The sequence below is a fragment of the Lissotriton helveticus genome, chromosome 3_1 (assembly GCF_964261635.1).
Source record: "Lissotriton helveticus chromosome 3_1, aLisHel1.1, whole genome shotgun sequence".
Lineage (NCBI taxonomy): Eukaryota > Metazoa > Chordata > Amphibia > Caudata > Salamandridae > Lissotriton > Lissotriton helveticus.
The window spans coordinates 1,782,245,046-1,782,259,166 of NC_136061.1; the positions used below are offsets into that span (position 1 = coordinate 1,782,245,046).

At 41.7% G+C, this 14,121-nt stretch overlaps 1 protein-coding gene across 1 annotated transcript in view; it reads left to right on the top strand.

Annotated features, from left to right (window-relative positions):
- The window catches only part of LOC144825145 (uromodulin-like), a 135,440-nt gene that overhangs the window by 20,723 nt on the left and 100,596 nt on the right, over window positions 1-14,121 (top strand). The window contains exons 2-3 of the mRNA XM_078684014.1: window positions 13,442-13,543; window positions 13,816-14,021. Coding sequence (XP_078540140.1) covers window positions 13,442-13,543; window positions 13,816-14,021 — 308 coding nt within the window. The remainder of the gene's footprint in view (window positions 1-13,441; window positions 13,544-13,815; window positions 14,022-14,121) is intronic.

Consider the following 14,121-nt stretch of genomic DNA (forward strand, 5'->3'; position numbering starts at 1 on the left):
TACTTCACAAGGTTGGAGATTAATCATTTTCCATTGTATTTGCACTTTCTCACTCTTGGTAAGCAGCAGATTAAAAGCAACAGGAAAGTATATTGATTTGGATTGTTTCTTTCATGTAAGTTTATTGTTCTCTACCTCTGGAATTTATTACCTGTGATGTGATTTGCTTAAATTCCTTATGGCCTCATTTTGAGTTGGGGGGTTGGGTGTTCAGCCTCTGATTGGTAGAGCTCCCTCCTTGCCAAACTCTTGGTTATCCTAACACATTTAGAGGTGAAGAACAGCTTGGTTTTCAGTGGTTATAGCCGTCTCTGCAGCTGCAGGTCCTTGACCGGATGGCATTAGCGTCAGTGGCGTAATGCAAAACGATGGACCACACCTGTACCGCTGAGGCTGCAGGGGCCTGTGTTTCACAGTGGCACTGGAACAATTTTCAGAGAGGAGGTGATGCCATCAGTGTTATATCACTGAAATCATAGGGATTGTGAAAAATCCAAGCGTCACACAAAAAACAAATCTTGCAAATGTGTCACGTCCATACATGAGGCGAGTGGTAAGGGTGTAGTATGAAGCCGGTGGTGCATTCTGGAACACTGCTGTGTTAGCACTCTGTCATTTACAGACAGAACATTTTCCACCGAAATGGCCACTAAATTTGCATAGACATGCAGCTTTACTGGTAAAATTATATAGCGCACAAATGATAATGTGTGGAAATCCGGTTTCAGTGAATATTTATCATTTACACGACACCAGAGTAAGTGTCTTCATTTGTTTGGCTCCTATTTAAATCTTTGATTACATCATGTCAGAATAAGAAACAAAATGTTCTTCATTTGTTCTTTCCAAATTTCTAATATGTTTTAAAACATGTATAGTTCATTCACAGAAATTTATGTTGTTGCGTGTTTAAAAAAATAAAAAAATGACAGCCTACAGTCTTTCCTTTTACTTCTTGTACCCAAGCAAATTTGTCCCATAAGTAATTTTAGAAAAATCCTCTCACTTTGCAGATAGAGAAATAGAAGTACATTCCACTTTTCAAATAAGCTGATATTTGTCAGAAGACATAGGTTGACATTTGACATCTGTCTTTAAATTCACAGCAAATGTGATAAGATAAACACAAAATGTAAAGGCATTTTTATTGTTCATTTACCTTTTAAACTCCAGCACGTATATATTTGGGGTGCGGTCATGGGCGTCTGCGGGGGGGGGCAAGGAGGGGCGCTTGCCCCCCTGGAGCGCCCCTCCTTGCCCCCCTGACAGGACCGGCTCTAGGGCGGTGTGACCGGGGTGCTGGCTTCCTGGGGGTGCCTAGTTTACATCTTAATTATGATTTTAAAAGCACCTGCTGCATGTTCTTTTCCTCCTGCAATTAAGGGGCATCACAAAAATGTCAAGATAACTCCTGTGAATAAGGTTCTTCCTGGCCAGAGATCAGAGTTTTGTGTAGTTGAGGTTTTTGACTTGTGTGAAGGTAGTACAGAGGGTTAATATGCCTGCTGCAAAGAACGTGTACCAAGTAGATTAAAGAGTGCCTTTAATGTAAATAGATCAGCAGGTTACTGCTTTTAAAAGAGCTATCCTTTTCTTTCTTGCAATTTATAAGTTAAAGTCCTAATATAGAATAGTGAGGAATTAACTTTCATCATAGAAGTGCATACACTCTGCTAAGTATAGAACATTGATTAATGTTGCAAAAAGCGTTAATTTGGGTAGAAATGGATTCTTATTATTAAAGAAAACTCCCAACTATGCTGTTTCTTTTTCGACTCTGAGTTTGTGCTTCTCCACACCAAGCACTCCTAAACTATACTGCCTACCAGTATGTATGACATGTGACTCCTACACTTTTAGGGGCATATCATCAACGGCCAGCGATAATTATCGCTGGCCTTGTGTAGCATGTAAAAAATTAACGCCGCATATCGCCTTATTCTATCGCCTGGGGAGCGCAGCAAGGCGCATCGCCCAGGCGATAGAAATCCAGGTAAAAGCGGCAGAAAGAGTCGAAATCGCCGAAATTCCAGCGATAGAAAACCGCGTTAGGGAAAACCTCATCTATAATGGGAGACGTGGACTCAGCATAACAATCCATATCCCATTATAGATATGGCTCAGTAAGGAAAATAGCAGGCGTTACAAACCGGCGAAAAACCCGGTTAGCGCTGATTATAATATCACTATGTGTGTTAGCGATACACTTGAAAATTGAGAGAATCAGAGATAGTGATGATATTCCATGTTGTTTCACGGGAAGCGCCTCGCTTGCATCTCATTAGCGATGCAAGGCGATGCGATGTTGAAACCAGCGCTAATCCCATTGAACACACGTTAGCGTGCTCTTGTAAATAAAGCGATATTTTTATCGTAGCATTTTGTCCGAAAACTGAAGCAAGCGCGGCGATAAAAATATCGCTAGGCCTTGATAATATGCCCCTTTGTCCTTTTGCTTATGAAACATTTCCTATACACTGCTTTACACAAGTATGATTGATTGTCTGTGTAATGTGTGTGTGATGCAAAGTGCTCTGACATACTTTAATGGTATGAGGAGCGCTATATAACGAATTCAATGCATCTGAGAGAGAGTGGTTATGGAGACTTGGTCACTGTTAAAGGGTGCTAGTGAGAGAATCCGTGGTGGAGGTGGTCATTGGGGGCGCCAACTAACATTGTTGCACTGGGTGCCACCAGCGCTAAAGCCGGCCCTGCCCCCTGCGGACGCCCATGCCACTATGCATTACACAGGGTGCTCCAACCACAGTTTCTCTCCAGCTCGCACTCTCTGTTCTATTCTGAAGCTCCTCTGCATTTCAGTGCTCAGTAGGACAAGACGTGGGCTTCATTTTCCTGCACCGTCCCTTTGGCACTCTCTTCTAGGTGAACTCCTGTGCATCTCATCGCATGTCACATCCAGACAACACCTGGAGACTCTGCTCTTTTTCTAGATCCTTCTGAGTACCCTCTGCCCCCTCCCCCCTCCAGCTTATAATTTAGTCAGAAGCGCCTGAAGACCTCGGACTTTATAGCAAGCTCTGACACAATAACAAGATTGAGGCAAAGTCTTTTCAAATAATTATTGGATTATAGTGATTGACTGCCTAGAACAGTTGCTGTTAGGTAAATTACTAAGCAGAAAGAATAGTCACATTTGAATTAAAGTGTAGCGTCTGCCTCTTGCTCTGGTGTTGTTTTTGTCCTCAGGCTGCTCCCCGCCCCGTCTCACCTCTCTGAGAGCCAGTGCCCCCTTTGACCCTCTACCTGCAGCCCACCCCTTCCCCCGCCTCTTCTCCTTGGTGCTTTCACACTTAAACGTCACCTCCAGATCGCATTTTCAGAGAGGGCCCCGGGCTCCCTATCACCGACATGAGGAGGAGGAAGAGAGAGGGAGGACTGAGGAAGACTTGATGGGGTCGGGGAGACGGATACGGTGGGGGTGAGAGTGGACAGAGAGGGGGGAGAGAAAGAGAGGGAGAAGCCGTGGGGAAAGAGAGACCGAGAAGTAGGGAGGAAGGAAGATGAGAGAGCAAGTGGAGAGGGAGTGGGGGGTCTGGGTGAGGGAGAGCAGCTTCAGAGAAGGGAGACCTGTGTTCTAACTCCGCCAGCGAAGACAGCAGGTCCAGAGGAAAAAGAACCAGGCCAGACAGAGTAGGTCCAGGCAGTGTGCATGGAGGCAGGCTCGGTGGGTCCGGAAGAGGAAAAAGGGCAGGCAGAACAGCTCCAGAGAAGGGCGAGCAGAACCGGACCAGGGCGAGCCGATCAGGATCAGCAGATCCTCCCTGAGCAGGGAGACGGCACAATACACAATCAGAATGTAGTGTTCAGCTTTTGGGGTTCCAGGGGGTAACTTGAGGATTCAGGGTGGGTGTGGGTTTTAAGGTGCCAGGGTGTAATTTTAAGGTTCACGGTGGGTTAGGGATTGGGGTGTCATGGGGATAATTTTAGGGTTCTGGGTGGGTATGGTTTTTGGGGTACCGGGGGGGTAATTTTAGGGTTCAGGGTGGGTACGGGTTTTGGGGTGCAAGGGGGGAAATTTTAGGGTTCAGGGCGGGTATGGGTTTTGGGGTGCCAGAGGGACAATTTTAGGGGTCAGGGCGGTATGGGTTATGGGGTGACAGGGGGGTAATTTTAGGATTCAGGGTGGGTATGAGTTTTGGGGGGCAAGGGTAATTTTAAGGTTCAGGGTGGGTATGGGTTTTGGGGTGCTAAGGGGTAATTTGGGGACCAGGGCAGGTATGGATTTTGGGGTACCACAAAAGAAAGAGATGGCTGTGGCACAACAACCCTATGGTGTATGAGATCATATGCGGCCTGCTTCCTGACCCCATGGCTCCTCCTGCGTCCCAGTGTTTCTTGTGCCCCACCTGGCACACAGCATGTCGGAGGATGGTGATGGTGTTAACATTTTGCCCCCCCCCTGGAAAAATTTCTGCGGACGCCCATGGTTGCGGTAGCACCCCCCTCCCCACACCCCTGAACTCTTACTTCCAGCACCTACGGCCATACACTCCTGTCTTGTGCCCCTTCCTCTAAATGACCACCGAATTTCCTCCTGCGGACGCTCAGCTCAACTCAGAGTGGGCTAGACTTTACTGATTTTCTTGCTTGATGGGCAATTTTCTTTTATCTTTCGGAAACAGATACACGCTATTTCGAGTGTTTTTCTGAAAAGCAAAAGAGAATTATGAGTGGGCCACTTCAAAATGGAGACCCAAACCTTGATCCCCACACCTCATTTACATGTGACGGGAACACTGATTTGACTTTTGGGATAATACAAGTATTCGGCTGTTTGAAACACCCTCACAGCAACATAAACACCAGGATTAAATGCCACAGAAGCACTTCACTGCAAACAAAGGCCACCAAACTTCTAGCTAAGTCTAAATAGAGTAGGTACAAAATTGATGGTTGCAAATTATGGCTTTTTTGATAAAATATTATAGCTGATTTTAAAGAGCGATATTATGGTTTTTAGACATTTTAGCAGTTTAATCTTTGCTGAACCTACTAAAACCTTTTATTCTTCTACATTAGTTACAATGTTGTGTCTATTATTGATTCATCAAGTACAGTCGTTGTGAACAAGGAGTTATGAGATGCCCGCTGAACTCCAATTACGGTTTTCTGTTAACTGGCCAGGTGGATGGCAGGGGGTGTTTTCCTTGCTTGCATTATGTGTTCGGCCTTTGCTTTCGCACAACTCAGCAAGTGTTGTCCAACAGCATATTAATTTCTACTTCAGAAATTTGAGCATCATCTTAGTTATTACTCGTCCGACTGTTTTTCATTCACTTTATGGTAAACATATTACTATATGTTCTTTTTTCCCCATGTCATCGTTGTCAGTTATAGTCCATAAGCATTCACGAATCCCAATTTATTTTACCTAACAATATCTTATTGTTGTGTTTATATTCATTTTATTCAAGCTCCAATACAAATGGGCACGCTAAATCACTGTAATCATTTTGCCAAAACTATTATCATAAATAATTCCTGCATTGTGTTTTTTTAGGTTTAAAAATTTAAAGTTAATATATTAGGATGTAACTGTGAGAAATGGGGAGTGGAATTTGAAGATCTAAAATACATACTGCCGCAGTACCTAATATAACATTACGAAATACAATGATACAATAGGTTCTCCTTTGAAAAACATAATGTTTGTAGGGGTGAAGTGCACTTAATTGAACTAAACAGAGGTTCGCCAACTTCACAAAGCTCTTAATTCATTCTGATGATATATTCTCAAGGGATACCAACTATTTTTAAACGGCTTGTTCCTATTGTGTTCTAATATATGACTTTAAGACAGAATAGTTCACTATTTTATATGCGGTACTATCTGCATTTTAAAATTTTCTAACGGTTCACAGCTTTAATATTTGGATTATAGTGAAGCTTTCTGGTATTTCTTGATTGTTATTGAAGGAGCTGTCATCTCTAATTACAGTAGGTCTGGTCAGACGTAATTGATTTTGAGAATGTGGTTTATTGTTTGTTGAAGGCTTCATTTACAGTGCCATCACTCCCAATTTTGGTGTGCAGAATTATAGATTAGTTAAATATAAAAAAATATTGTATTTGCAGCTTTAGATGTACAAAATAAGTGTCATGACATTTTCCTTCAAACCTCAGCATCGAACCGAACCTTGTTTCTTTTCAATTTCCAGACCTTTTCAACATTTGAGTGTAATATTAACCCATTAATATATAAAATACAGCCTTAATATGCGAAAATCCAGGGAGGAGCCTTTGGGTGGTTGTTCTAGATTTGAATTTACATCATTACTTGGCTTGATTTCATGAAAAGGGCCTGTTGGTTACAGTAGGGGTCACTAAGAATATTCAATTCTGTGGCTGCAACTTTTTCTATGTAATATGAAATTAACAGAGTTGGCACAAAATGCAACGTCTGCTAAATAATTCAGAGATTTGAATACAAAAATTGTTCTTAGTTCAAACAGATCACAGATCTTATTAGCACTGCAACATAGTGAAGATCGTTGTCTGATACATCAAGAAAGTTAACTGTTCACCTTTCAAATTTTGATTGCCCCTTGTAGACATTTAAAAGTGTGTCCTTTTTACTCGCATCACAAAATATATTACAACAAAATACAAAATTGTACATGTTATTTTGGAAGCTAGGAAGTACAGTGTTAATAAAATAATATTCCTGTTTTCCATACAATCTCAAAATCCTAAAATTCTAGACAATATCATTTTAAGTGGGATTTACCGAATGTGTATAGATTTGTCTTCAAAGACAAATGTAAGGTGTGTTGTGTGTACATGTATATGTATGTATATATATATATATATATATATATATATATATATATATATATATATATATATTCACTGAAGAAACCATAAGTTTCATTGACGTAATAGTTAGTTGGACATTTCACTCATACAAAACCATTGAATTCCGCCGTTATAGTTAGTTGAGCTAAATATAACTCACGCCCCCGCAATGCACTGCTGATTATGTCACATATTATATCATTCATGACATGGTCAGTGACACCACTGAAGACATCACTGATGACATCTCAAATGACATCACTGATGACATCATCCAGTGACTGTGTTTTTCTTTAAAGTTTAGATATGTTTTATATATATGCCAAGTAGTATTGAAGAATGAGTGGGTGTATAAGTGTCTGGGTGGAGGATTTAGTAGATGTGTGACTGACTGTACAAGTGAGTGATTAAATGTATATTAGTAAATGCATGGGTTAGTGACTAAACTGTGTGAATGTCTGTATCAGTCTATCTATTACTATGAAAGCTGCTGCATTGGTTGGTGAGTAGCTACATGAGTGTCTATATGGATTATTCTTCGGTTGCATGAGTATTTGTATGGGTCCTTGAGTGCATATGTGGGTGGATGGGAGGTGTGTGACTCTCTGCAGTGATATATGAGTGCTTCATTCACTGAGTGTATTGGTTCAAGTGTACATGTGGAAACACCTGTATGAGTGAGTGAGTGTGTGTATGGGTGTGTTGGTGTGTGAATGCATATCTGAGTGCTACATGTCCAAGTAACTAAGTATGGGCCGAAAATCCGTTCCTCTCGCGAAATTTGCAGATTTTCGGCAATTTCGCGATCCGCGAATTTTGCAAAATTGCAGAAAAATCCGCAAATCCGCTCGTGGGCGGATTTGTATTTTTTTTTTGCATATGAGTTGAAGCTCAAATTCAGTAACGCATTATAATCAGCCCAGAAAACTAGTGAGCACGGTTGAGGCTAGGCAGGTGTGCTTTCTCCCCAGATCTACCATCTACAATCAGCTGTAATCCTTGATGGAGGTCTTTGCATCAACGAGTTTCTGGAGCGCAATCCCCGTGTACTTCCTGTGACCAGGAGGCTGCTTTCTCCTCATCTGCTGCTCTGATCGGTCTCTGACCCTTTATAAACAAGAGACATGTCAACTCGCATAGAAGCCCCGCCTGTTTGAACCCGCCACACACACGCTAGGGTATGCAACGTCTTCCCGCACTTTCCCCCACTGTGATGGACAGGTCACTCGAGGGACCTCGGCGCGGTGGCAAAGTTACAAACACACGTGGTCACTGGACACAACTCGAGTCTTTTGGCCTTTTACGCAGCTGTAGTGTAGGAAAAGTACAATACATTTACCCAACGAGGTAGCACTTCCTGATTAGCCAGTAAAAAGTACTCCAGTTGAGTAGAGGTATGGCACAACACGGTGGCATCTTCGTGGATACATATGCAGACAGGATTCACTCTGGCACGATGCTCCTGTCACAAAAATTAAACCTCAACAGGAAGCACTTACAGATATAAATAAAGCAGGTGCTCGAGTTGAAGCTCAAATTCAGTAACGCATTATAATCAGCCCAAAAAACTAGTGAGCACGGTCGAGGCTAGGCAGGTGTGCTTTCTCCCCAGATCTACCGTCTACAATCAGCTGTAATCCTTGATGGAGGTCTTTGCATCCATGAGTTTCTCGTGCGCAATCCCCATGTACTTCCTGTGACCAGGAGGCTGCTTTCTCCTCATCTGCTGCTCTGATCGGTCTCGGACCCTTCATAAACAAGAGACATGTGAACTCGCATAGAAGCCCCGCCCGTTTGGCCCCGCCACACACACACACTAGGGTATGCAACATCTTCCCGCCCTTTCCCCCACTGTGATGGACAGCTCACTCGAGGGACCTCAGCGTGGTGGCAAAGTTATAAACACGCGTGGTCACTGGACACAACTCTTTTGGCCTTTACGCAGCTACAGTGTAGGAAAAGTACTATACATTTACCTAATGAGCTAGCACTTAACTGATTAGCCAGTAGAAGTATAAACAGTACTATTTGTGCAAATCCGTGAATTTGCAAATTTTTTCACAAACTCGCAGATTTTTTTGCCATTTCGCAAGATTTCGCGGACCGCAAATCCGCAAAATTCGGCCATACTTACAAGTAACTACATATGTAAAACACAGTGCTTGTGAGAGTTGGAGTATATAAATGACTGTACAAGACAGCCAGTGATTGTGAGAGTGGTTGTATTTGATCAGTGTGTATTTGTATCATTGATTGTATAAGAGAGTAAGTATATGTTAGTATCTGTATGAATAAGTGAGGTTGTGTGTGTATAACTGTATAGGTGAGTACATAGAAGTGTGATTGATTCTTTGCATGACTGACTAGGTGTTTGAGTAACTCTGGATGAGTGGTGGTGTGTGAGTGTTTGTATAGGTGTATGAGTGCCTATTATAGTGTTGAATTGATGAGTCACTGCATCTATGACTAACTGTATGGATAAATGAGATGATCTGTGTGTAGACCTAGGAATCCTTGAATGCGTACATAATAACTGGTATTGGTGTCTCTACTCTTTCAAAAATGTAGTCTGTATTTTAGAATTGGTGTATCAAAGGTGTTATTAAGGTATGAGAAGGTGCATCAGATTTTCACGTGGATGATGCCATCAATGATGTCATCTGTGATGTCATTTGAGATGTCATCAGTGATGTCACTGACCATGTCATGAATGATGTAATATGTGAAGTCATCAGCAGTGCATTGCGGGGGCGCAAGTTATAGTTAGCTCAACTAACTATAATGGCGGGATTTCAATGGTTTTGTATGAGTGAAATGTCCAACTAACTATAACATCAATGAAACCTATGGTTATTTCACAGAATTTCTATGTTTTTTTAAATTCTAATTTCTAACTATAACATCCCTAAAACCTATGTTTTTTTCAATGAATTGCAAAGGTTTTTTAAATGCGAATTTCTAACTATGACATCCCTGAAACACGTTTTTTTTCAGTGAATTCCAAAGGTTTTTTAAATGCTAATTTCAAATTATTTTCTTCTTTAAACATATAGTTTTTCCAGTGATTTTAAATTATCACTTCATTTATTCATAGTGAAAACAGCAATAGCTTCCCCCCAAAAAATTGCCACAAGTGAGAACAACAACTAATGGTAATAATATGTGAAGTAGACATCTCAGTGCAAAAATTACACAAAATCACCAGTTCCTGGAATTTTCATCGAGCAGCCAAATCTGGGGTGCGATCCAAAAACAGGCAATAAGCCATGTTTGCATTAGGAATCTAACATCTGCATTTTGCTGGTGTAAACCAGGATGACTACCTACAATGTGAAAGGGAGCACAGCCCAGAATCACATCTGAAGCGCAAAATAATAATAGAGTTACTGATCACGCAGCTAAAAACACCCATGAAGGCCACAACATCACTGCCACCAGCCTCAGGACGTCCCCCCAGACCACCCCCCTCCCTACTACCACCGAGGCTGTGCAGAACAGGACAGCGGACCTTCCGAAAACGGCATGGTCCCTCAGCCACACAATACTTGAATGTTGGCAGATATGGCAAGCAAGTATGTGTGACGAATGCAACTCACCCATCAATAATAATAATGCACACAATACCAAGTGTAGCAGTGTTGTGCTGGACAGACCTCCTATGCGGAGCACAAACCTTTCCATGTGTACATATACTGCTGCTGCTTGTAGTGTTGTGCACAATAGACGCAACCCTTTTACCTCAGGCAGTGGGAAAGATCTCAGACATGTATCTGTGTTGTCCTCCCCTGGAAGTGGAAGTGCAGTGGGCTGGTCCAACGTACACCACTCCAGCGTAGTAGTATGAATAAATAAGCCGGGGCTCTGGGCATGGTTCACTTGTGTGAAGGCCAACGAGTCTGCCAGAGCGGCGGACCTCATCCTGCCACTTGGCTGCCGCCATGACCTCGGGCCTCCTCGACACAGGCCCCTTGCGAACCCAGTGGCACAGCACCGCAGACTTATGTCTGTACAGACTACTGCCTTCGATCTACAATGCGAACAGCAGGCCTCACAATTCAGATGGAGTAGCGATTGCAGAGGACGCAGTCCAGTACGCAAGACACATTGCTCCCAGTGCGGCACTCTCGGACCACCCATCATCGCAGGGTGTGCACATGCTGAGTGCTTCAGGTGCCAATAACTTACTGCACCATATGTCAGCGCCACTTTGCGTAATTAGGCAGAATTCAATAGACAAAAGAGAGAGCTGTCCATAATGACTTATAATTAGTTGCTAAGATTATTCTATGTGAAAGTCCTGCATTATGTCTAAGTTTGTGATGATATTACGTTTCTATGCTGGTGAAGAGGAGTGTAGAGAAAGTGAGAGTGTTGGTGTTGAAAAAGAGATGGAAGATACGACTAATGCTAAGTTTGAAAGAGAAATAACAAAGTTCAACGTAGTTTCTGCTGAAAATCCCAACTATGTTTGTATTTGTTGCCAACAAACTCATTATAAAATTCAAACTAGGAATGTAGATGTGTTTTTAAAAAGTAAAAGGAAAATAATGATAAATGGAGAGAATCTGCTGCTTTTCTGTTTGTGGAGATTCGTTTTGAGTTAGGTACTGTACAATGTGTTTGTATATATTGTTACAATAAATTAGAAGAGAACAAAATGCCAGCTAGAGCTGTCCATAATGACTTAGAATTAGTAGCTATACCTCCTAAACTTACAGATTTAAATACATGAGGCCATCCTTATACAATCTGTGCACCCTTTTCAGGCTATAATTCATATGCAGCCTAAAACAGGTAAGCTGCTTCCAATAGATTTGCAAAGAGGTTTAAAAGGAAGAGTTGTGTATTTACTTTTAGATTTTAAGAAAAATGTTGAAACGGTTAGTGTAGAAAGAGAGGATACTGAACCTGTAGTCATTCTTGTTAATGGTGTACCCACAAAGAGTCGGAATATATGTCAAGAGTTAGTACATGTCACGAAAGACCAAAAGGCTACATTATATCTAGTGCAAAACAATATTTACTATAAAATTGTAAATTTAGAAGAAGAAGAAATGACATAGAAGCTGAAACACATATTTCAAGTGGACAATTCAAGAAAAGAAGACATTTATTAACATTATACTATACATCCTCTAAATTCAAAATAACTGATGGGAGATACTATTGAATTGTTCCAGATTAAAAAAGCAAAAGGAACTCCCATGAGTGTGTGGGAAACAAGTTTGGAAGCTTGTTCTTTTCCACAGCTGTTCCCTGCTGGAAAAGGTGGACGATGTAATGAACGACCAGTTCAGATTCTAGCTTCAGAATACCATACTTTACAACTGTACTCAGAACAACCAAGATTTCCTCAGTGTATTCCATAAATGTTTTATCTTTTCTTCCATATACCTACACTACGGTCAGCAGAGCTCACAATTTAAATTAAAACATGATTTATTTATCACAGAGAGAATTGGACTCTATGTTCTCAAACTTTGTCAAGAGGAAGTGACTAAAAACATTCTTCGATGTCTGTGCTGACTACTGCCTTCGATGTACACTACCGATAGCAAGGCTCACAATTCAGATCGAATTGTGATTGCAGATAACGCAGTCCAGTAGGCAACAGGCATTGCTTCCATTGTGGTTCGCCCGCACTTACATCATCGCTGGCTGCACAGATGCTAAATGCTATCGATGCCCCTTTCTTAGTGCAGCACAACTCATGCACCCTTTCTGATATAATATTTTGTGTATAATTTCACATCTGCTGTCCTACCTCAGTGTATCACAAGTCATGAACTCTTTACAATAGGATCTTTTCTGTATTATTTCATATCTGTTACCCGTAACTCAGTGCAGCATAAATCATTGACCCTTTATGATTGAATCTCTGTGTCTGATCCAATGATTACTGTCATACTTGTTGCCAGCACCAACCATTCCCGGAGGGTTGACTTACAATCACCCCACACTCATCCACCACAGACGTTACTGGACATGTGACTCTGGTAATAAAAAGGAGTCGAGGGCACGTGCCCGTACCCAGTTCCACTATCTATCTGTGTCCGTGTGTTCATTATGTATGCAACATGCTGCCCCTGGGCCCTACCACATTACATAGTACTCTGCACAGCATACGCAACCATCTTACCTTTGCCAGTGGGGGAAAACTTTAGTTATGTAACTTTGTCTCGGTCATTGTTCAAGTACGTACGTAGAGACTGCATCATTAGAGTACTGCAAGCAGAGTGTATAATGAATTTATAAGTGCGTGAGGATCCTCAGAGTGATTCTATAGGTACATATGTTGGTGCAGCCTAACTACAACAACAAGCTTGTCTCTAGTTGGCTGCCCTTCATGTGCCAAAAACTGAAACTTCAACTTTCCATGGCCCTGTATTTCTACAGCTGCAACACTCCACTGAATGTGCAATAAATATTCATATCCACACAGATGTCTCATGTCCACCATCTTTCTTGTGTGGAACTATGAATGAATATACGGTCAGTGATTCCCCATGTTGGCCATGTTGTTCGACTTGGCACACAGAGTGACATTTTGGCTTTTGCAACCTGGTTGACGGCAGCACTCCAACACGGCTTGATCATAAAAGTAATCCAAACCTTTTCTCAGCCTTTCTAGCCCCAATTACCTGTCCTGCCTGTGCAGCTGATCAAATCTGCAACATTGACGCTGGGACGTGTGATTGTGACCAGACCAAATATGAACCTTTAGGTAATGTATATAATGGTGCAATCACATTACTACCTATTAAGTTTCTCAATTTTAAATAATGTTTAGTACTATGCTAAAGCCATATTGATTAATACTAAAGTCAAGATTGCAATTAATACCAGAGCACATTTTGATAAACAATCTGTCCAATTCTTATTCCTGTTATTTCCTACAATGCACTACACAAAACGTTACCAAGTTTACGTAGCAACATCTTCACAACTTTGCATACCCCTTGTTGTTCTTCCTAACGACTTTTGTCTTGCTTTCAGGGGGTTTCAAGTTTGTGCTTTATTGCAATACTAATTATATGGAAGCAGTCCTGGCCACATGTCAGCTGGAGAAAGACATGTATGACCCCAACACCTTACACCTCTCGTATACTGACTGCCAAGGACAAATAAGGATAAGTGGATCCCAGGCCGTGATCGTACTGAAAAATGAAATCACCAATGGATCATGTGGCAACATTTTATCGGTGAGAAAGTGAGGGGGGCTAAAACAGAGAGAGGACTAGCGAAGAAGAAAACAGCCCTTAAACTACAGTCTTGACTGTATACAGTATTTGATAAAATATA